Source organism: Taudactylus pleione, unplaced genomic scaffold (genome assembly GCF_031769625.1).
Source record: "Taudactylus pleione unplaced genomic scaffold, aTauple2 ptg000026l, whole genome shotgun sequence".
In the NCBI taxonomy this organism is placed as follows: domain Eukaryota; kingdom Metazoa; phylum Chordata; class Amphibia; order Anura; family Myobatrachidae; genus Taudactylus; species Taudactylus pleione.
Genome location: NW_028284428.1, coordinates 36,041,884 through 36,063,856, shown reverse-complemented (window position 1 = coordinate 36,063,856; position 21,973 = coordinate 36,041,884). Strand labels below are relative to the sequence as shown.

The following is a 21,973-nucleotide window of genomic DNA, read 5'->3' as shown; positions in this document are numbered from 1 at the left end:
AAGCAAAAATGTCCTTAAAACCGTTAGTTTGGTGTTGATGAATAGGCCCCTCAGTGTGTTTTCATCAGCAAATAGATCTTGCTAACTGCTTTTGGGCTTATTTTCTTTTGAATGTAAGTTAATTTTCCGACACACCTCTCAGATGTAGCAGTACATGTCCACCTTAACGCCCGCTTAAAGGTGTTGGTTTCACGATCTCCCTGAAATGGTTTTTGAAAAGTAGGCAAGTATTATACAACAGGCAGTCTCAGGGGGAGGTATCTCCTCCCCCTTGCACTGCCAGTCCGGGTAGCTATTAGCAGAGAGCAGCTTCCAGGAGGCCGCTACTCTGCCTTTCAACCAGCCCTAACCGGCTCCTAGGGGCAGATGATGCAGCCCTATGTAAGCCGGTGACATGTGCATGCGCTGGTCCTGGCCAGGAGGAACCAGTGAGTGTGCCCTCTCATTTTCAGAGACGGCAGTCCCCCCCTTCACAGCGGGTAGGAGCTGCCGCTGGTGGTTGCTCATATCACCCTAATGGTTGAGGGTGTGCTGGTTCCTGTAGTGCTATTTGGAGGTTTCTGGGGTACCTCCTAGGTGAGTTGGCTCTTAACTTAAATATATTTATGTATGTGCTGTTATCATGTGGCACAACAGTATGCAATTATTACCCAAGCACCTGTGAAAACCATTAGGTTGATATAAGCAAACACTATTTTGTATTATTGTCAGATGTCATATCAGCAGATACAGTTGATAACTTGCAATTGTCTACAAAATGGTCAGGGACAGATTATCAATGGGGCAGATGGAACTACAGCTCCAGGCCTCCACATAAAAATAGACTCATCAGCATGATAATGACCAGCTGCCACAGACAACCATAAATTATAAATATTAAACTTGTTTTTCTAGTTTTCTCGCAAAATTATCATTTTTTTTCTATTTTTATGCATTTAGGGAGACAGTGGGGCCAGTGGCGTAACTTCATTCCAGGTGCCCGGAGGCAAGATAAATGTTGGTGCCCCCCCAAATTAAAATGTACCCCCCCAGCACCTATGCCAGCCCAGCTGCCACCGCCCCCATATGCAGTTCCTTTTATACAATGCCCCCAGTAGTGGTCCCCATATGCAATACCCGCCTAGTTAGTGCCCCCCAATAATGGTCCCCCTATGCAGTGCCTCCAGTAGTGGTCCCCCTATGTAGTGCCCCCAGTAGTAAGGCCCCTGTAGTGCCCCCATATGATGCCCCTAGTAGTAAGGCCCCTGTAGTGCTCCCAGTAGTAAGCCCCTTGTAGTGCCCCCAGTAGTAAGCCCCTGTAATGTGCCCCCAGTAGTAAGCCCCCTGTAATGCCCCCATTAGTGCCCCCCCATGCGCACACACATACAAAAAAAAATTACTTACCTTAAACCCTGCTCCAGTACCTGCTGCCGTCCGTTGCCCGCTCCTTGGAACTATGGGAGTGGCATAATGACATCACTCCCATAATGCACTGCGGGACCCAGAGCTCAGGAGTGAGCTCCATCCTCCGGCTACCGCCGGGGAGAGTGGAGGAGCCCAGCGCCCGCTGGTAACACACTCAGCGGGCTCCCTGCAAATGGAGGGTGCAGGGGGTGCGACCGCTGGAGGTGGAGCGCCGATCAGCGGCGCTCCTTCTCCATGCAGCTCCGCAGCAGTGTCTGGAACGGCCGGGTCACAATGGAGCCAGGTGCCCCCTTCAGGGCTGGCGCACGGCTGCAAATGACTCCATTGTCTCCGGAAGCTCCGCCACTGAGTGGGGCTGATAGTGTATGGAGTGTACACATACGCACTTGGCTCTGGTCACACCCACACAGCACTGGTCACAGCTCCTCCCCTTCTCAGCATGGACCAGAGGTTACCATACGCGGTCCTCAAGGCTCCCCGACATTTCAGGTTTTAGAGATATCCATGGTTGAGCAAAGGTAGTTAAATCAAATTGACTGAGGTATTAATTAAGTCACCTGTGGTAGAGCATGGATATCTTTAAAACCTGGACTGTTAGGGTGCCTTGAGAACATTTGATAGCATTCAGACATGAACAGATACTGGGAACTGTGGGCCTGAATCAGAGTCGGACGCTATTTGCGCTCGCACGTTCAGAAAAAGGGGCCGGATATTTAAATAGAGCACTCGCTCTTTGCGGTCTGTTGACGCCTCTATGTCTGAGCGAGCGAACGAAATATGCGCTCGCTATTTTGTAAAGACGCCCCATGGCCGTTCGCATCATACGTCATCTCCGCTATTTATTAGATTAATCGAGTACATCGAAAGGCGTCTGTACTGCTCGCAGTGCTTGTGGTTGGATTTTCCTTCCGCAATCATGCGAACAGTTCAGGCTAAGAGACAACCAAGTGACGTGGCCGATGACGCTGCTTTGTTAATTATGCACTCCCATTAAACGCCCGTTTTGACCGTTTGGCACGCCTGAGTTCGGATCTCCACTCCCCGTTTTCAAGCACCTTCCACTGTTACCACCCACAAACGCCTCATCCTGTCACTCAAATTAGCAGGCACTCGCTATTTTGCGAACACACGTTTTCCGACCGCACTGACTGGTTGGCGCATGCGCATTACGACCCATACGCATGCGCAGATGTGCGAACATCGCTCGGAGTGAACGAGCGGCCGCTTACGAGCGGCTCTGAATCAGGCCCTGTATCCAGCAACCAAAACAAAGAAAGACATACAAAGCAATAAGTAAATACAAACAAACAAACAAACAAACCGTTATAGGGACAACTTGAAAGCAAAGCTGGGGACTATACCTTGAACTCATTATCAACTTCACACTGAGCAAAGAAATATTGTGAAGGAAGATGGCTCTTAGCAAAATCAACATTTTTGACACATTCACAAACTTATGTAAAAAGATAAGGGAGCCTACAGTGCACAAATTACATAATGATGCCATCTGGCCATGAGGGGGCAGCACCTACAGATATGAGGTCTTTAATATAGATACTGTATCATATTCATTTCCCTGCTCTGCACACTTCCTCGGGGTGGCTCCTCCTCAGAATGACAGCAGCAATACTAGTAGGATAATACAGGAAACTACCGGGGTGGGACAGAAGAACAAACCAGAGACTTTTTTACAGCAGACGCAGAATGTAGACTTGTTTGTATATTTATTTGCCTATCTATATATATATATGCTTATACAAATCACATGAAGATAGGGACACGGAGCTAGAAGACAAATAACCACTAGTGCCTTAACATCTGCTCCTGTCTAAGCAGCACCATGGACGAGCAGCACAAGGGAGAGGTAATGTACAGAATGTTGTGTTAATGCTCCATTGTACCATGCAGAGAATGGCTGGCAGTCTAACAATAGGGTTATTGTGCTAGTGTCACTGCAGCAAGCACACTGCATGGATGTCTGAGTATGAGCACTTACACTGTATGGGTGTCTGAGTATGAGCACTTACATTGCATGGAGGTCTGAGTATGAGCACTTACACTGCATGGATGTCTGAGTATGAGCACTTACACTGCATGGAGGTCTGAGTATGAGCACTTATACTGCATGGATGTCTGAGTATGAGCACTTACACTGCATGGAGGTCTGAGTATGAGCACTTACACTGCATGGAGGTCTGAGTATGAGCACTTACACTGCATGGATGTCTGAGTATGAGCACTTACACTGCATGGATGTCTGAGTATGAACACTTACACTGCATGGATGTCTGAGTGTGAGCACTTACACTGCATGGATATCTGAGTGTGAGCACTTACACTGCATGGATGTCTGAGTATGAGCACTTACACTGCATGGAGGTCTGAGTATGAGCACTTACACTGCATGGATATCTGAGTATGAGCACTTACACTGCATGGATGTCAGAGTATGAGCACTTACACTGGATGTCAGAGTATGAGCACTTACACTGGATGTCAGAGTATGAGCACTTACACTGCTTGGATGTCTGAGTATGAGCACTTACACTGCATGGAGGTCTGATTATGAATCTGATTTGTTTTCATGATCATCCCATGTTTTGTATAGAATTTGCTACTTCACATACTATACAAAGGCTTATGCAATGTACAAATGCTGAATATCAGCATATACAATACATACTACAGTACATAGGTATTCCTTGTATTATTTAGTTTGATTTCGGGAAAAGGACTTGTTTCATTTTTACACACTTATTTTATACACTCTACTACTTGATTGTGTGGGTATAAGGAATGGGCAGTAGACAGTGAGAACAAAACAGCTACCAGTAAGCACATACAGTAGGTGCTCGTAACGATGTGTACCCAGCACAACATCGCCAGCGACGAGACCCGGCATGCGGCGAGTGCATACACACTTATGCCGATGCCAGGTCCGACAGGGTGTGCGTACGTGTCATGCTGCGTTCTGCAGCATGCCATCGTTGGCAACATCCCCCGTCGGCCGTAGGGCTAACAGGCGATGTCACTAATGGCCCGCAGGAGTGTGCATATCATGGGTACACACTAGACGAAGTACTCTCCGATCCACAGGATCTGACGACATATCGTCTAGTGCAGGCGTGGCCAACCTGTGGCTCTACAGCTGTTGTGAAACTACAAGTCCCAGCATGCCCTGCTACTGTTTTGCTATTAGGGAATGCTAAAACTGTTGCAGGGCATGCTGGGACTTGTAGTTTCACAACAGCTGGAGAGCCACAGGTTGGCCAGGCCTGGTCTAGTGTGTACCCGACTTTAGACATTGTACTATAACATTTCCCTTCCCACTTACTCTGTCATACATGTGTACAATACCAAGTAACAGCTAGTTATTCTTATATTATTCCAGATAACTTGTGTATGGATCTATCATGTATATAGAATAACTTTTGTAGCAGCATATATTCACAAATTCACTAATTCTTCAGTCAGTTTTATACTTTAATCTTTCAATTATGATTTGTTGTTTTGCACTTCATTATACATTACTAATTAAATTAACTTTTAGGGGCCTTTTAAAGTATATTTGCAGCATAGCCCGCAAATATTCGGTATCTCCAGGATGTAACAAGGAGAAGAGATACCTCCGATATCTGCCGTGGTCCCTCCATTTCCAACAGCAGGAGCATCCCCCATAGAATTTTAGGAGGGTGGGCTTCCGAATTTACCAAGCTCCAGAAAGCGAAGCATTCCGGAGCTTGGCCCCGCCCACTAACGCCATCTTGAGATGGTGTTAGCCTGTAGTAGCTTTTGCTCAATTTTTCGGGAGAGGGATCTGTAGGATCCCTACACAGTGGCTCTAGCTTGCACATGCATCGACAACAGCAGAGTTGGTTAGGATTAAGGGGGGAAGATGGGAAGGACTAGGCTACTTACCCTCCCCCTGTCGGTATCCTGAACGTTGGGATGCCGCTGTCGGTCTTTTGACCACTGGCATCCTGACCGCCGGCCAATCATGTATTCCATTTACATCTTCCCATTGTCCGAAAAAGTATTCTCTACCCACTGTGCCCTTCAACATGCTTATTTAACCATTGTGTTCTCACACATAATTATGCTAGTACATCGCTCCAATACTGTATATGGGCTATGAGGTATATGTGCGAGGCATCCTACAATTGCCTATTTCTTCCTGTGTAGGGTGAGTGAGAGTCAGGGTACCACTAACTGGAAGCTCTTCTCCCACTGTGTTGTCCCTGCTTCCATATAAGCTATGATCGCTCCAGAGTTCACTAAAGAAGCTGACAAAGTGCAGTACCATTACCATAGCGCCTCACAGTACCCTTCTAGGAGTCACCGATCCTGTAGTATTCTCATTTTATCCGAAGTGTCAGGAAACAGTGGATGGATGAAGTAAAGACTTTCCAGCGGGATGTAGTTGGGATCCCGGCACACAGAATGCCGGCGTTCAGCATCCCGACACCTGTGATCCTGGCTGGTATGTATGAGGGTTAGGGTCAGGCACTAGGGGGAAGGGGTGGGTTAGAGTTAGGCTGCGGAGAGGGAGGGGTAGGGGAGGGGTTAGTGTAGGGGAAATTACCATTAGGCATCGGGATTCTGACTGTCGGGATGCCACTGTCGGTATTCTGAGCACCAGCATCCCGACTGCCGGGACCCTGTACCAAACCCTTTCCAGCTTCACAGGTCCTCTATGGTTTCTCTTGCGCTGTATACTGCATTATGTGATAACAATTTTTTTTAGTTCGTGTTCATAAGTTAATGTTATTTATCAATATCAATCTACTGTGTAAACATTTTCTGCATATTTGCTGGCATATGAATCCTCAATAAAACCACAGTTATTTAGTATAACCACACCCACTATTTTGCATGTCAGTGAGCACCACTTTGCTGTTTGGAATATAATTGTGTGAATAGAAATAATTTGGTAATTACATGGTTGACCATACAGTAATGCAAAATATTACAATACACCTTCAGATAAATTTAACATATTGACGTATCTTCCTGTAACTTTTACTAATTGCACTGCTTTAGCTTCCTGTCTTCCGTATATACTCATAAACCATGTGTACATATTTATCAGAACTAGTAATTCCGATTCCCTGGCATAAAACACCATTCTGCTGTGATCTCTTGATTCAATATTGTTATATCCATAGGCCAGCTTTGTATTGTATCACAGAGAATAAATATATCTGAATAGATAATTTCATTGCTGATAAGCAGATTGAGACCATAAAGAAACAATGTATAAAGTAAAAGTTGATGAGAGGCCACTGCAAGCCAATTAATTAAAGTTATCTGAAGGTGTAGGATCCCCCATTCAGTCTACCCACTAAACCTACCTACAAACTAGCTGAGTTAGGGCCTGATTCAGACACGCTCGCGAGCAAATAGTGCTCGCAAGCGGGTCGATGGTCGGGCAGTGCGTGAGCCCCGGAGCGAGTGAGAACTTCACTCGCTTGGGGCTCGCAGCAAAACGGGGCGGCTGTCGATGTTGATCGACAGCTCACCCTGTTTTGTAGGCGGATCGGGGGGGTGGCTGCATAAACGGAGGCGTTCCCGAAGTGACACGTGATGTCAGTAGTGAACTTCCTGCTCTATTAGAGCAGGAAGTTCACTGGGGCTTGCGGTGGACGAGACCCTACCACAAGGGTCTCGTCGCAAGCCCGATGGTCTCGATAATCGTGACCATCGCCAGGCCGCCTGCACAAGCTGTGGGTGGTCACCCACAGCTATGCGAGCGGCCTGGAGGCGGATTTTTATTAAAAAAAATCCGCCCTGATTCAGAGCGAGTGCTCACTAATAGCGAGCACCTCTGAATCAGGACATTAGGGCCTGATTCAGAGCCGCTCGTAAGCGGCCGCTCGTTCGCTCCGAGCGATGTTTGCCCAACTGCGCATGCGTACGGATCGTTATACGCATGCGCGAACCAGTCAGTGCGGTCGAAATTCATGTGCTCGCAAAATAGCGAATGCCTGATAATTTGAGTGACAGGAGTAGGCGTATGTGGGTGGTAACGGGGGAAGGTGCTTGAAAACAGGGAGTGGAGATCCATACGCAGACGTGCTTAAAGGTCAAAACGGGCGTTTTATGGGTGTGCATAATTAATACAGCAGCGTCATTGACCACGTCACTGGGTTATTTTATAGCCAGAACTGCTCGCAAAATTGTGGTAGCAAAAACTAACCCCAAGAATAGTGAGCAGTTCATACCCTGGTCGATGTACTCGATTAATCTAATAAATAGCGGACATGACGTAGGATGCGAGCAGCCAGGGGGCGTATTTTTTCAAAAAAGGACCGCAAGTTTTGTTCGCTCGTTCAGACCTAGAGGCGTGAACAGACCGCAAAGAGCGAACGGTTGATTTGAATAGCCACCCCTATTTTCTGGACGAGCGAGCGCTAATTGCGTCCGGCTCTGAATCAGGCCCTTAGTCAGCAATTTGATACTTGAATTATAAAGTTTTGTTAAGAAATCTGATTTGGTTGGCTAAGCAGAAATTCTAGCAAATCCATTTGGTGATCCTTATACATGAAAAAGGTCCTGCTTTTCCCTAACCTCTAACAATGCTTTTTGTCCAGAATATGTCATACATTACATCGAATGCCTGTTATGAGCTGCACAACACAAGACTTTGCACATTTTTAACAGTATACGATCTAATATTGTATTGCAGAACACATTTAACGGAGATGAAGCCAGCAGCATTGTAAAAGAGGTAAGTGTATAGTATTAATATTATAGTTTATGATCATATAAGTTTTATATGTTAGTGATAATCTTTCCACAGTGTGAGGTGAAGTACATAAAGGTAGTGTAATTGGTTAACCCTTAATCTGTTGGCAGAGGGGCAACAGCTAATGCTCTTCATACCACAAAAGAGACGTGTTAATGAGTGTTAAAATTATATAGTACCTTATACCTTACCTCCCAAATTGTAATTGGTGACATGTACACGATAAGGGGCATGGTAAAGCCATCAGAGGTATTGCCACACCATACAGCAAAATGCTCGGCCACACCCAGCTCATTTTCCTTCCCCTAAAAATATCCCTTCAACACTGCGCAACCAACACTGGGAAAATGTCTTACATTGGGTCAGTTGGAAGGTATGTATACTGAATTACAAAGCTTTACAGTGTGCGCTTTATCTGACTGTTGGTTGTTCCTGTGGAATTACTGTGATGTTTGTACATGGTAGTACATTTGTAGGCCATTTGCATAAAGTCGCCAACGGGTGCGACAGCAAATATGATGCTGCTTGTGCTTTTGCATGCGACTCAAAATCAGTGATGTGGCTCTGCTCATATGTACATAACCTAGGTCGGTGAGATACAAAAGGTCGACACTAATTTGGTCGATACAACAAGGTCGACATGAAAAAAAGTTAGACCGTACAGAAGGTTGACAGGTTCAAAAGGTCGAAATGGACAGACACGTATTTTTTTTTTCTAACACTAATCTTCACCCTAACTCATATAAGATTTGCTTCTGTTGTGTCTGAAATTTATAGAGTAAGCATAAAATACTTCTGTGCTTTGATCCTCTGAATAGGGAAGTGTTTACTGGTCTATTGTTTCCTGTATCCCTGCCATTATGTCCATGTCAGTGAACTTCTAATTACAATGAGCTTTGCTTGTGCACTAGCAATAAGAAAATCAGTGAAGCCAGAAAACATTACTATCACTAATTAACTTTTATTTTATAGATGGACCTGGTCATCCCCAAACAGGTGTATAGTAATTTTTCAGTGTTTTCATATATGTTTTTAAAAAGTTGGAATAAACACTTAACCTCTCATCTACAAGTTCAAAAACCCCTCTCCTATTAATACATTTCCACATTCCTGTCCCACATAATTTTACACCTCCACATACCTGTCCCGCATCATTTACACCTCCACATACCTGTCCCACATCATTTACACCTCCGCATACCTGTCCCGCATCATTTACACCTCTATATACCTGTCCCGCATCATTTACACCTCTATATACCTGTCCTACATCATTTACACCTCCGCATACCTGTCCAAAATTATTTACACCTCCACATACCTGCCCCACATCATTTACACCTCTGTATACCTGTCCTACATCATTTACACCTCCGCATACCTGTCCAAAATTATTTACACCTCCACATACCTGCCCCACATCATTTACACCTCTGTATACCTGTCCTACATCATTTACACCTCCACATACCTGTCCCGCATCATTTACACCTCCGCATACCTGTCCCGCATCATTTACACCTCTATATACCTGTCCTACATCATTTACACCTCCACATACCTGTCCCACATCATTTACACCTCCACACACCTGTCCCACATCATTTACACCTCTATATACCTGTCCCGCATCATTTACACCTCTATATACCTGTCCTACATCATTTACACCTCCGCATACCTGTCCAAAATTATTTACACCTCCACATACCTGCCCCACATCATTTACACCTCTGTATACCTGTCCTACATCATTTACACCTCCACATACCTGTCCCGCATCATTTACACCTCCGCATACCTGTCCCGCATCATTTACACCTCTTTCTACTTCAGGGTCCATAGGGGGTCCACAGGGTTGACCTTGGGGGGTATAGGTTGGGAACCAAATCCGGGCACCACGCAGTTAAAGCTTTTAGCTCCCAGGATGCACTTGGGTCCACTCTCCCTATAACCCCACCCCCAAGCCAGAGGCACCTCAGTTTAAGTTGGTGCCCGGCCGGAATCGGGTCACCGTTTAGTGCAGTGGGGAGCTGATTAGCAGCCCCTAAGCTTTATTTTTTCTAAAGGACAGAGTTTTTTATTTTTCCTTTGGATTCTTCAGAGCGGCAGCGTCAGACTGTCCATAGGAGATCTGGGGATCTCAGCGGGACCCCAGAGTCTGTACTAGCCGGACTCTGCGGACGCCCAGGACTGCTGCCGGATCCACGGGGAGCAGGTAAGGCGCGGGTCACCGCTTGCGGTGATCCGCGCATTTGAAATGCAGTCCTGTGCCTCCGGTCTCTGGGGACAGACCGGAGGCGCCGGCAGTGGCGGCGGGCCCCCCATACCCCGTGTGTCCACTAGACCACCAGGGACTTAGTGTTCGGTGCAGGGAGCCGGCGTCCCGGGGGTTAATAGCCGGCCAGGGGAGACAGCCTTCCCTGTTACAGCGGCTCCTCCCCTCAGCTCAGCGCGCCTTTCAGTATCTATAGTCTGGCGTAGCTGAGCTGCTTCCTCCGCGGGCCACGCTTCTTCTGAGGTCTCCAGCGGCCATTTTCTCTGTGGTGCAGCAGAGATCTCTGGAGATGGCAGTTGGTCCAGTCCCCCTGCGTACCTCACCATCAGGTCAGTGTACACAGCGCTGTAGCCTTCCCAGACACTGAATCTGGGTAAGTTGCATGCAGTGTAATAGTGCAGTATATTATATGACATGTTTATGTATATATGTGTATATCTGCATTGTATGTGACTTATGCTAGTGCTGACTGTACTTTATTCTCTCACCTGTCAGTGTATATCTATCCCTTTCCTTATCTGCCCTAATACAGCTGTACTTGGGGTGGTTCTGAGACCTCACATTTATATACTTGTTAATATTTGTGAGGTTTGTCACATACTGTTGCGTGCTGCACGTTGCCATATTTTGAGTGGAACTGTGTGTTGCATACGCTGAAAATGGGTCCCTGCAGCTAATTTTTAGTTTCAGTCAGGACCAGTATAGCGCTGCTTGATCACAAGGCTTGGTCAGATATGTCTGACCAGGAGATAGAGCGTTATACTGCACCCATTTTTACTATCCTGCAAGCCATGTGCTGCAGGTGTTAGTGCGGAGGATTTAACTCTTAAAGGGTTCTGTATGTGGCGTCATCGGGTGCCGGCCCCTTTCACGACCCCCTTGGGCGGTTTGTTTTCTCGGGATCCTCTTAATTGCGGATCGCCGGGCGGGCCCCATTGTTGTACGCAAATTGGCGTGGTTGACGCCCTGTGCTTACTTCCCACTTGGCTCTACCGTGAACTGGATACTGTTTTGGGCTCTTTCCCTCTTACACGGGGGGAAGCCTATCTCAAGTATTATTATCCCTGTTTTAGGGCTGGTAGCAGGTCCATTCTGCACCTGTATCATACACCCTCAGTATTACGTGCCTTTTGGGTCCCTGTTGCTGACTAGCGGGTGGATCGCATGGCGGGACTCTGGCTGTTGCCAGATATGAGGTATTACAACAGTGTTTGGTCTCCTGTCCCAAATTCCCTGAGGGTCATCATGAGCCCCTCCTGGGGTGGATGGGCGTGTTACTCGTCGGATTACAGACGTTACTACGCATCCCATTCCTGCGTGGTCGGATTCTTCTGATCCGTAGGTGGTAACTCTGCCTGAAATCAGTATACTCGCTTTCAGGGGTTGTTACCCATCCTACCATGGCGATAGCATGGTTGGTTAATACTATTGCATACTGAGCTGATGCATTTGTAATGTTTTTTCCCCTCCAACACGTCTGGGGTTCAAATGTATTTGGTTGCTCACGTAATATATGCAGTTGTCATAGGTGGACATGCCTATATTGGATACCAGCTCCTAATTTTCAGAGTTCCGGCTGCGACGGTATCCTCCGTAATACCCTATGGCTGCGCTCTGGGAATGCAGAGGTGCAGATACCATCTATAGGGTATATCTTGTTGGGTCCTGACCTTGACAGTGGCAGTACAAATTTCCCGCCGTCAGGTATGCTCACTACGGGGCCTCAGACTATTAAGTCTTTTTGTCCTCTGGGTCAGCCTAAAGGTCTGTTTCTTCATAGACTGTCGGCCTTTACAAGGGCCGACATATCCAGTTCCGAGCAGACCTGGACTGCCAGCCGATCCTGCTTCTGAACCTACGGATATATCGTCAGCCTGACGAGACAGGCCTACCACTGGGAGATGGCGATTTCTCAGTTTGCCCGGTACTAGTGTCTAGTTGCCGCGGCTACGTGGGTAGGAGGGTACGCACTCTCTTTGCTCAGGCGGCCTATTTCCATGTGATGGTACGCAGGCCCTTATTCGGAACAGGGCCTTACAAATCCAGAAAGCTATACAGTTGTTGCGGTAAGCGGAGCTAATTGGGCCATCCCCACTTTCTCAGCGAGGGACTGGTTGTTCTGCTTTCTTTCTGGTGCGGTGGCTGAATGGTCCTCTTTGGCCTATTCTCTGTCTCAATTCCCCGAACCAGTTCCTAAAGCTACCTGGGCTCAGGAAGCAATCCCTATGCTCCATCATACTATGTTTGGAACCTGGGGACTTTATGGTATCACTGGATATACAGGACGCGTGCCTACGGGTACTTACAGAGACCTTACCTCAGCATGGACTGAGGTTTGCTGTATCACAGCACTTACGATTTTTCGGGCTCTGCCTGTTGGGACTGCTCTCAGCCCCACAGGGGTTTACCAGCGTTTTGGATTTTCTGACAGTTCTTCTGTTCAGTATATCCCAATGCTCCTGTACCTGGATGGCCTCCTGCTCTTAGCAGGATCACCGGGGTACTTTACAGCCGGGTCTGACTGACTGACAGGGGGGTTGACTGCAGACGTTTAATCAATGGGGAAAAAGTCCTCCCTGCATCCCTCTCTGGGTATTCTTCACCTAGGAGCCCTGCTGGATTCTCAGAATCTGAGAATTCTTCTGGCATAAGACGGCATCTCCACTCTTCCATTAGGAGTACATGGATGTCTGCGCAGTCGACATATGTCTTTACACTCTGGGATGCATGGTCCACTATTCAGTGTCTGCCTTTGGAAGGGTGGAATGGGCTTAGTTCCATTCCAGGCCTTTCCATAATTGGCTTATCTCCAGATGGAACAAGTTATTTCTGTCTGATCACTGTTCAAACGATGATGCTCTCCCCGGAGGCAAGTCGGTCCCTTTTCGGGTGACTATGGCCATCTCGTCCAGGGTATTCTTTGCTAAGGACAGTGTCTGGTTCACATCCATTTCAGTGCAGTTGGATGTCTGTCGATTCCACCCTGTCAATTAACTGGTTGGAACTTTAGCCTGTCTTGGGCCTTCACTCTGGCATAACCCTTGTTTCCCGGTGAACCTGAAAAAGTTCAGTCCGACAGGGTCAGAACAGTGGCTTCCTTTTTAGCAATACTGTTCGTTGGGTGGCAATGTCAGGTATGTCATACATTCGGACATTGTCTGAGGGTCTCCTCACGACCATCTCGACAGTGTTCATCTCAGGTGCTCTCCATTGGTAAGCGGGAGTCCTCAGCCGTCACGACGTGCATCCAGGGGACTAGTCTCTTCCCCAAGAGAGGTTTCATCTCCTGGTGAGCAGGGGGGGGGGGGGTCCTCCTGAGGTGACCCTCATGGCCTTCTGACTCTATCACACTATGGTGTTACAGTCCAACTCTGGGGATTCTGAAGCAACCTTCAGTGACTCTTTGTCGGTGAAGTAGTTCTTCCAATTTGCGTACCTGTGTTCTCCGGTCTCCATTCTTCCTCGAGGGAAGTGTTTCAATCGAGACGGAGATGCTTTCCTGCTGGTGGCTCCTGATTGCCCCAGATGTCAGGGGTACTTGGTTTTTCGGAGTCTCTCCATCGATACTCCATTCCTGATGCTTCACTGCCCAGACCTGTTGTCTCAGGGTCCTGGGGTTTGTCTTGGACCTGGGTCGTTTGTCTTTGACTGCGTCCCTACAGTGGTCTTACGGCTTCCCTGGCTTTGTCATCGTTGGAATGATTAGAGCACATGGATCAGTTTTTGCTGGGACCTACCACAAACTGTGGCAGCCATAATTCTTATGGTATTATACCTGTCGATATGATCCTCTGGTGTCCAGGATTTCCAGATATTCTGGCATTCCTTCCGGCTGGCTTGGGTTTCACCCTCGGCCTGGCCTTCCTGACAGTGCGGATCTCTACACTGTCAGTATGATTAAGATATGGAATTGCTCCGCTCTGGTATCCAGTTCATCCTTTGGAGTGTTTTCTGGATTATGCCTCCATTTGTCCTCCCAAGGGACTCCTTGGGAGTTAGTAGTGGTTCTTCGTTGACTCCAGGGAAAGTTAATGGAACCGCTGGTTGTGATTGCCATTACATGGTCTATTGCTTTGGCTTTCTCTCTTTCTCTCAGGGAGTTTATATCACCCAGGTGAGTGTCGGAATTGGGAGCGTTCTCATGTGGCTCCCTCTTCTGGAGGGCATCTTGTCAGGGTGTGAGTTGCTCTCACCCTGTGTTTCTTCTTAGTGATTTTTAGGTTCCATATTATTCTGGAACTTATGGTGAGGCCATTCAGTCCCCGGTCTTATCGGCTGGTGTGGCCTCATTGACTGTGGTCCGGCCTCTGTGGATTTATGTGATCCGTTCAAGTTCCTGACGGAAATCGGACTCCTTATTGGTGGTCTGAGATTTCTGATTTTAACAGGAAAGGATGGCCGGCCTATGGCCAAATGTTGGCTGGACGGCCTCGTATGTCTTCTTCAGGGGCCTACCCATGGGTAGGCCTTTCTGTTGTTGATGCTTGTTTTTTCTCGGGCCATGTAACCCTCGTGGGTGGCTCGCTGTGGCGCCTTGGCTGTTTTGCCTTGCTAGATGGCCACGTGGTCTTCTGCCCACACCTTTTTAAGGTTCTAGGCATTGGTTTCCTTTGCCTCTCCGGATGCTTCCTTTTTGGCGGCGGATTCTCCTCTCAGCACAGGAGCGTCCCCTCCCTTGGTTGAACTGCTTTGGGACATCCCCAAGGTCAACCCTGTGGACCCCCTATGGACCCTGAAGTAGAAAACAAGAGATATGGTAAGAACTTACCTTTGTTATCTCTGTTTCTACGAAGTCCATAGGGTCCACAGGGCGCCCGCCCTGACGCACCTGGCTTCAAATGGGCTGTGTGGCTGGTCACCGGTTTTCCGTCTCCCATTTCTGTGAGTATGGTTATCGAGTGTTCCAGTTTTCTCTCACTTTTTTTCTCCTCCTCCGGCCTTTGGCTACTTACAAACTGAGGTGCCTCTGGCTTGGGGGTGGGGTTATAGGGAGAGTGGACCCAAGTGCATCCTGGGAGCTAAAAGCTTTAACTGCGTGGTGCCCGGATTTGGTTCCCAACCTATACCCCCCAAGGTCAACCCTGTGGACCCTATGGACTTCGTAGAAACAGAGATAACAAAGGTAAGTTCTTACCATATCTCTTGTTATATACCTGTCCCGCATCATTTACACCTCTATATACCTGTCCTACATCATTTACACCTCCGCATACCTGTCCAAAATTATTTACACCTCCACATACCTGCCCCACATCATTTACACCTCTATATACCTGTCCTACATCATTTACACCTCCACATACCTGTCCCACATCATTTACACCTCCACACACCTGTCCCACATCATTTACACCTCCACATACCTGTCCCACATCATTTACACCTCCACACACCTGTCCCACATCATTTACACCTCCACACACCAGACCCACATTATTTACACCTCCACACACCAGACCCACATTATTTACACCTCCACACACCTGTCCCACATAATTTATACCTTCACATAAAATACTGTGCAAAAGTTTTAGGAAGGTGTGAAAAAAGTGCTGCAAAGTAAGAATGCTTTCCAAACTATACGTTTTGATATTTGGTGTGACCACCCTTTGCCTTCAAAACAGCATCAATTCTTTCTATTCTTCTGCACAGTCAATAATTTTGTTGGATTATAGTTAGGGGTATGATTAACAAGTCATACCAAACAGGTGATAATGATCATAATTTTCATATGTAGGTTTAAACACTGGGCCTGATTCAGCAAGGATTGCAATTGCAAAGCTGCACGCAGGCAGCTTTGCGATTGCGATCCTTGCTATTATGCAAATGCAGCAGGAGGTGTATGACAGCCCCTGCTGCATTTGCGATCCCAGCACTGCAACGGAGGTTGCAGTGCTCCGGCACTCCGGCCACCTGAGGAAGCCTCAGCTTACTCAGGATGGCCGGCTTGTGAGCCCAGAACACTGCGTCAATCAACGCAGATCCTCGGCTGGCCACTCCCAGAAAACGGGGCGGACAAGCTGGAATCCCAAAGGTAAGCAGTGGGGTTAGAGCTAGGCACTAGGGTTAGGTTTAGGGTGCTGGGAGTGGGAGGTTAGGTTTAGGCACTTGGGAGGTGGGGAGGGGGAGGTTAGGTTTAGGCACCGGGGAGAGATGGTTAGGGAAGGGAGAGGGTACCAACAGGTGTCGGTATCCTAACCCTGTCGGGATGCCAGCATCAGGATATTGACTGCCGGGATCCAGCGCGCTGGCATCCTGTACCCATCCTCCCCCAAGTACACCCATCTACTGTTCGGAGAAATCTGGTTAGAAGTGGTCTTCATGGAAGAACTGTGGCCAAAAACACATACCTACGACGTGGAAATAAGGCCAAGCGACTCAACTATGCATGAAAACATAGGAACTGGGGTGCATAAAAATGGCAGCAGGTTCTCTGGACTGATGAGTCAAAATTTTAAATATTTGGCTGTAACAGAAGGCAGTTTGTTTGCCGAACGGCTGGAGAGCAGTACAATAATGAGTGTCTGAATGCAACAGTGAAGCATGGTGGAGGTTCCTTGCAAGTTTGGGGCTGCATTTCAGCAAATGGAGTTGGGGATTTGGTCAGGATTAATGGTGTCCTCAATGCTGAGAAATACAGGCAGGTACTTATTCATGCAATACCATAAGGGAGGCGTCTGATTGACTCCAAATGTATTGTCATTAAGAACTATCTTCAGCTTAAAGAAGAACAAGGAGTCCTGGAAGTGATAATATGGCCCCCACAGAACCCTGATCTCAACATCATCGAGTCTGTCTGGGATTACATGAAGAGACAGAAGGATTTGAGCAAGCCTACATCCACAGAAGATCTGTGGTTAGTTCTCCAAGATGTTTGGAACAACCTCCCTGCCGAGTTCCTTAAAAAAATGTGTGCAAGTGTACCTAGAAGAATTGATGCTGTTTTGAAGGTAAAGGGTGGTCACACCAAATATTAATTTGACTTAGATTTCTCTTCTGTTCATTCACTTTGCATTTTGTTAATTGATAAAAATAAACTATTATTTTTTTAAAGCATTCTTACTTTGCAGCATTTTTTTCACACCTGCCTAAAACATTTGCACTGTACTGTACCTGTCCCACATCATTTACACCTCCACATACCTGTCTCACATCATTTACACATCCACATACCTGTCCCACATCATTTACATCTCTACATACCTGTCCCACATAATTTACACTTCCACATACCTGTCCCACATCATTTACACCTCCACATACCTGTCCCACATCATTTACACTTCCACACACCTGTCCCACATCATTTACATTCCACATACCTGTCCTTACATCATTTACACCTCCACATACCTGTCCCACATCATTTACATTCCACATACCTGTCCTTACATCATTTACACCTCCACATACCTGTCTCACATCATTTAAATTCCACCTACCTGTCCTTACATCATTTACACCTCCACATACCTGTCCCACATAATTTACATTTCTACATACCTGTCTCACATCATTTACATCTCTACATACCTGTCTCACATCATTTACACCTCCCACACACCTGTCTCACATCATTTACATTCCACATACCTGTCCTTACATCATTTACACCTCCACATACCTGGCCACATCATTTACATCTCTACATACCTGTCTCACATCATTTACATCTCTACATACCTGTCCCACATCATTTACACCTCCACATACCTGTCCCACATCATTTACATCTCTAATATACCTGTCTCACATCATTTACATCTCTACATACCTGTCTCACATCATTTACACCTCCACATACCTGTCCCACATCATATACACTTCCACATACTTGTCCCACATCATTTACACCTCCACATACATGTCCCACATCATTTACACTTCCATATACCTGTCACATCATTTACACCTCCACATACCTGTCCCATATAATTTATACTTCCACACACCTGTCCCACATAATTTACACCTCCACATACCTGTCCCATATAATTTACACCTCCACATACTACCTGTCCCACATCATTTACACTTCCACATACCTTTCCCACATAATTTTCACTTCCACATACCTGTCTCACATCATTTACACCTCCACATACCTGTCTCACATCATTTAACCCATTATTGAGAATTTTATAGAAATTCACCTGAAATCTGGCATGAATTATTAGCCAAATCATGCTATGTAAACCCCTTCAAGTACAACATTTGTTATTTGGAGTGTTGTACTATAGGTTCTGCACTGTGCCCCAACATTCTTATCTTAATTTAGAGATTTTCCCTATCTTTTCACCTGCTTAGGGGTGTGCGCACAAAAAAAAGTGAATTCCTCTCCAATGGTAGTCTGTAATTGAATTGCAAATGTAATTTGCAGTGTGTGTTCGCCATGAGTGTGGCTTGCAGGACCCAACTCGCACATTATTGAATTGACCAATGTTTGTAAAAAAAGGGGAAAAAACTGCTTTACCTATGCCTTGTCACCACGTCCATCATTACTTTAAAGTCCCTTAATAAGACATTCAGGGGCAGATTCAGTTAGCATACACTACTAATAGTCAAGGCCTACATTATTTTTGCTGGCGGCCCATAGATTCCCAAGCAAAATTTTGCAAGGATTTACCTACTGTGAAAACCAGAAATTCACGCAGCCGCACCTAATACAGGTTGAGTCTCCCATATCCAAATATTCCGAAATACGGAATATTCCGAAATACGGAATATTTTCAGCATGACTGAGATAATGAAACCTTTGATTTTTGATGGTTTAATATACATAAACTTTGTCTAAGGCACAAATTATTAAAAAGATTGTATAAAATAACCTTCAGGCTATGTGCATAAGGTGTATATGAAACATAAATGAATTTCATGTATGTACACAAACTTTTTTTGATGCACAAAATTATAAAAAATATTGTCTAAAATGACCTGCAGGCTGTGTGTATAAGGTGTATATAACACATAAATGCATTCTGTGTGTATATTTGGGTCCCATTTCCAAGACATTTCATTATAATATGCAATTATTCCAAAATACGGAATATTCCGATATCCAAAATACCCCTGGGAGACTCAACCTGTACAAGGTTCCGACAGGCTGCTAGTGTAGTGATTGTTGTAAAATAAAATATGCACCTGATTGGATGGGCATGCACCCTGACCAGTTGTGTGCTACCTACATTACACAACTCCGACTAGCAGTTTGGCCAATTCACATAAAAACGATTGATGATTCAGTATGATCCTCATTTGAACAGTAGTGTACATTACCTTATATGAACCACATATATTTGTGGTTTTCCATGGTGTTCTCCAGTATAGATTCGGAGATCATTATTTGAGGTATACTGGTTTGATAGGATATTTTTATCCAGACAAGTAATCATTAGATATTTTTGTGTAGAGATTTCAGTAGAATAATTGTATGTCCTGTGAAGACTCGCGCTACATAAAGTGTATAACACAGTCCTGTCTCTGTGATATAAACAACACGCAATATTCGGCTCGGATCACAACAATGCTGCTATTCACTTAGTAGAACTTAAGTCTATTCATGGACTCTGGAAGACTGAGCACAACATTTCTATATTTAATACTTTCTTTTTTAACAACAAATTTTCTTTATTGAAGCATGGACACAAAATACAATGATATTAAAGTTGACAACATATCAAAAATAACAGTAGAGATATAACAAAAATATCAACATTGTATAACAAAATAAATTAAAAAAATTATCATCATAGAGTCAATAATTTTCATATATTGAAAAATGCAAAAAGAAGAAAAAAATGACAACTAAAACAGTTAGACTTGAACCTGCATACCACCAGCACCTCAGATAGAGATGATATCAATAGATATGGGTGGATCTTGGGAACACATACGTGTTTCATACCACTGTACTGTACCTCAGATACATCTCCAAAGTTGTTCCCTAAGTAATGGGGAAAGATTATAACTCAATATAACTCCCATATATCAAAAAAGCGCTCAGTATATTTTTCTCTTTTAAGGGAAGCTTCCAACCAATCCATCCTGAAAATATAGAATAATTTTTCTAAGAAACGTGAAAATGGCGGGGCGATGGGCTGTATCCACATCTGGAGGATACATTTCTTGGCTGCTGCAGATATAACCAATAGTAATTTACCAACCCCTTTTGCCACTCTCACGCTGTCAGGAAGGATACCAAAAATGGCCCATTCAGGTGTTAAAGATAGTTAACCAGGTGACGAGTAACATAACTCCAAATTTGAGTTCAAAATCGGTGTATCAATGTGCATGCCCAAATACAATGATATAGATCTGCCCTTAAAGTCCCATACCTGGGACAGGAGTGATCCTCTACCATTCCTATCATTTACCGACAATGAGGTGAGAGAAGTCCTAGGAAATATATATTAAAGAAAAGTTCCATATATGATGCTGCAGGAACCATCCTAAAGAATTGTCTAGCATTCTTAGCAGTCAGAGTGGTTAAAGATGGAAATTGATCTCTCCACTGAGAAAATCCAGTGGTTACCCTGTCATATTGTAATGGGGTATATAAAAAGGAATAGTGTACAGAAATGGCTTTATGGGTAGGCTTTCGTGGAGCAAAAGATTATCCAAAGGATTATCCCAATCATCTGGTGGTAGTGTCTTGGCAAGCATCACTACATATTGTTGAGCTTGGAGATAGGGAAAGACCTAAGGATTGGATAAGTGGTAACAGTTTGTGAAAACAGCAACGGTTTCTTAGTCGAGGGGTCAGCAAGCTGATGAACACAAGTAATGCCTAATTTGGACCATAAAGTGAAAGGGTATCGTGCCTCACCATGCTGAAAGCCAGGAATATACGTCAGGGGCAAGAAAAGAGATGAATACGGGTTTAAGGAACTTTTATGTCTAAAAATATGCCAGAGCCTACTGGTAGACATTAATAGTGGGTTAGATTGAACAGAAAGGGGCACTTCGCTATCATGAAAATGTATAAAAGTAGTTAAGGAGACTCCTTCTAGAAAGGCAGATTCTAAGTATGTATTTGTATATAAATCTGTGTTATGTAGCCAGTCCCTCAAATAACGGAGGTGAACTCCATGGCTGTAAGTAGTAATGTCAGGTAAATTAATAACCTCTCTAGTTTGTTGGAGTTTCACAAGATATTTAATACTTTTAAGAATCTTAACATGATTGTACTATGGGGAGATTTGTGGCAAAATATGCAAAACATTACTAATAAATGCACTTAATAGTCAATTTCCCTTTCTGGGGTGTAGTCATCAGCCAATCATAGTCCACAACCAGGGTTCCATCTAAACCCATTTTCATATGGTACAATCATGCTGAACTTACACACTGTGCAGTTTTAGGCCAATATAACCAGCCTTGGTTCTAGACTGTTCTCCTTGGTGAGATAAGGACACCTTAGCTGGAGACAGCTATGTTTGTGACCTTTTAGCTATCATTTATCAAGTACTTTCTATAAAATCATAAATAGAAGCTGTCCTCTTTAGAATGTATTATATATTTACCCCTAAGTCCTGAACCTCCTGAAG

At 45.3% G+C, this 21,973-nt stretch overlaps 1 protein-coding gene across 1 annotated transcript in view; it reads left to right on the top strand.

The window, feature by feature from the left end:
- Nucleotides 1-3,010: 3,010 nt before the first annotated feature.
- The window catches only part of DYNLT3 (dynein light chain Tctex-type 3), a 36,898-nt gene continuing 17,935 nt past the window's right edge, over nt 3,011-21,973 (top strand). Inside the window, exons 1-2 of the mRNA XM_088451678.1 lie at nt 3,011-3,268; nt 8,090-8,131. Coding sequence (XP_088307804.1) covers nt 3,245-3,268; nt 8,090-8,131 — 66 coding nt within the window. The 5' untranslated portion in view covers nt 3,011-3,244. The remainder of the gene's footprint in view (nt 3,269-8,089; nt 8,132-21,973) is intronic.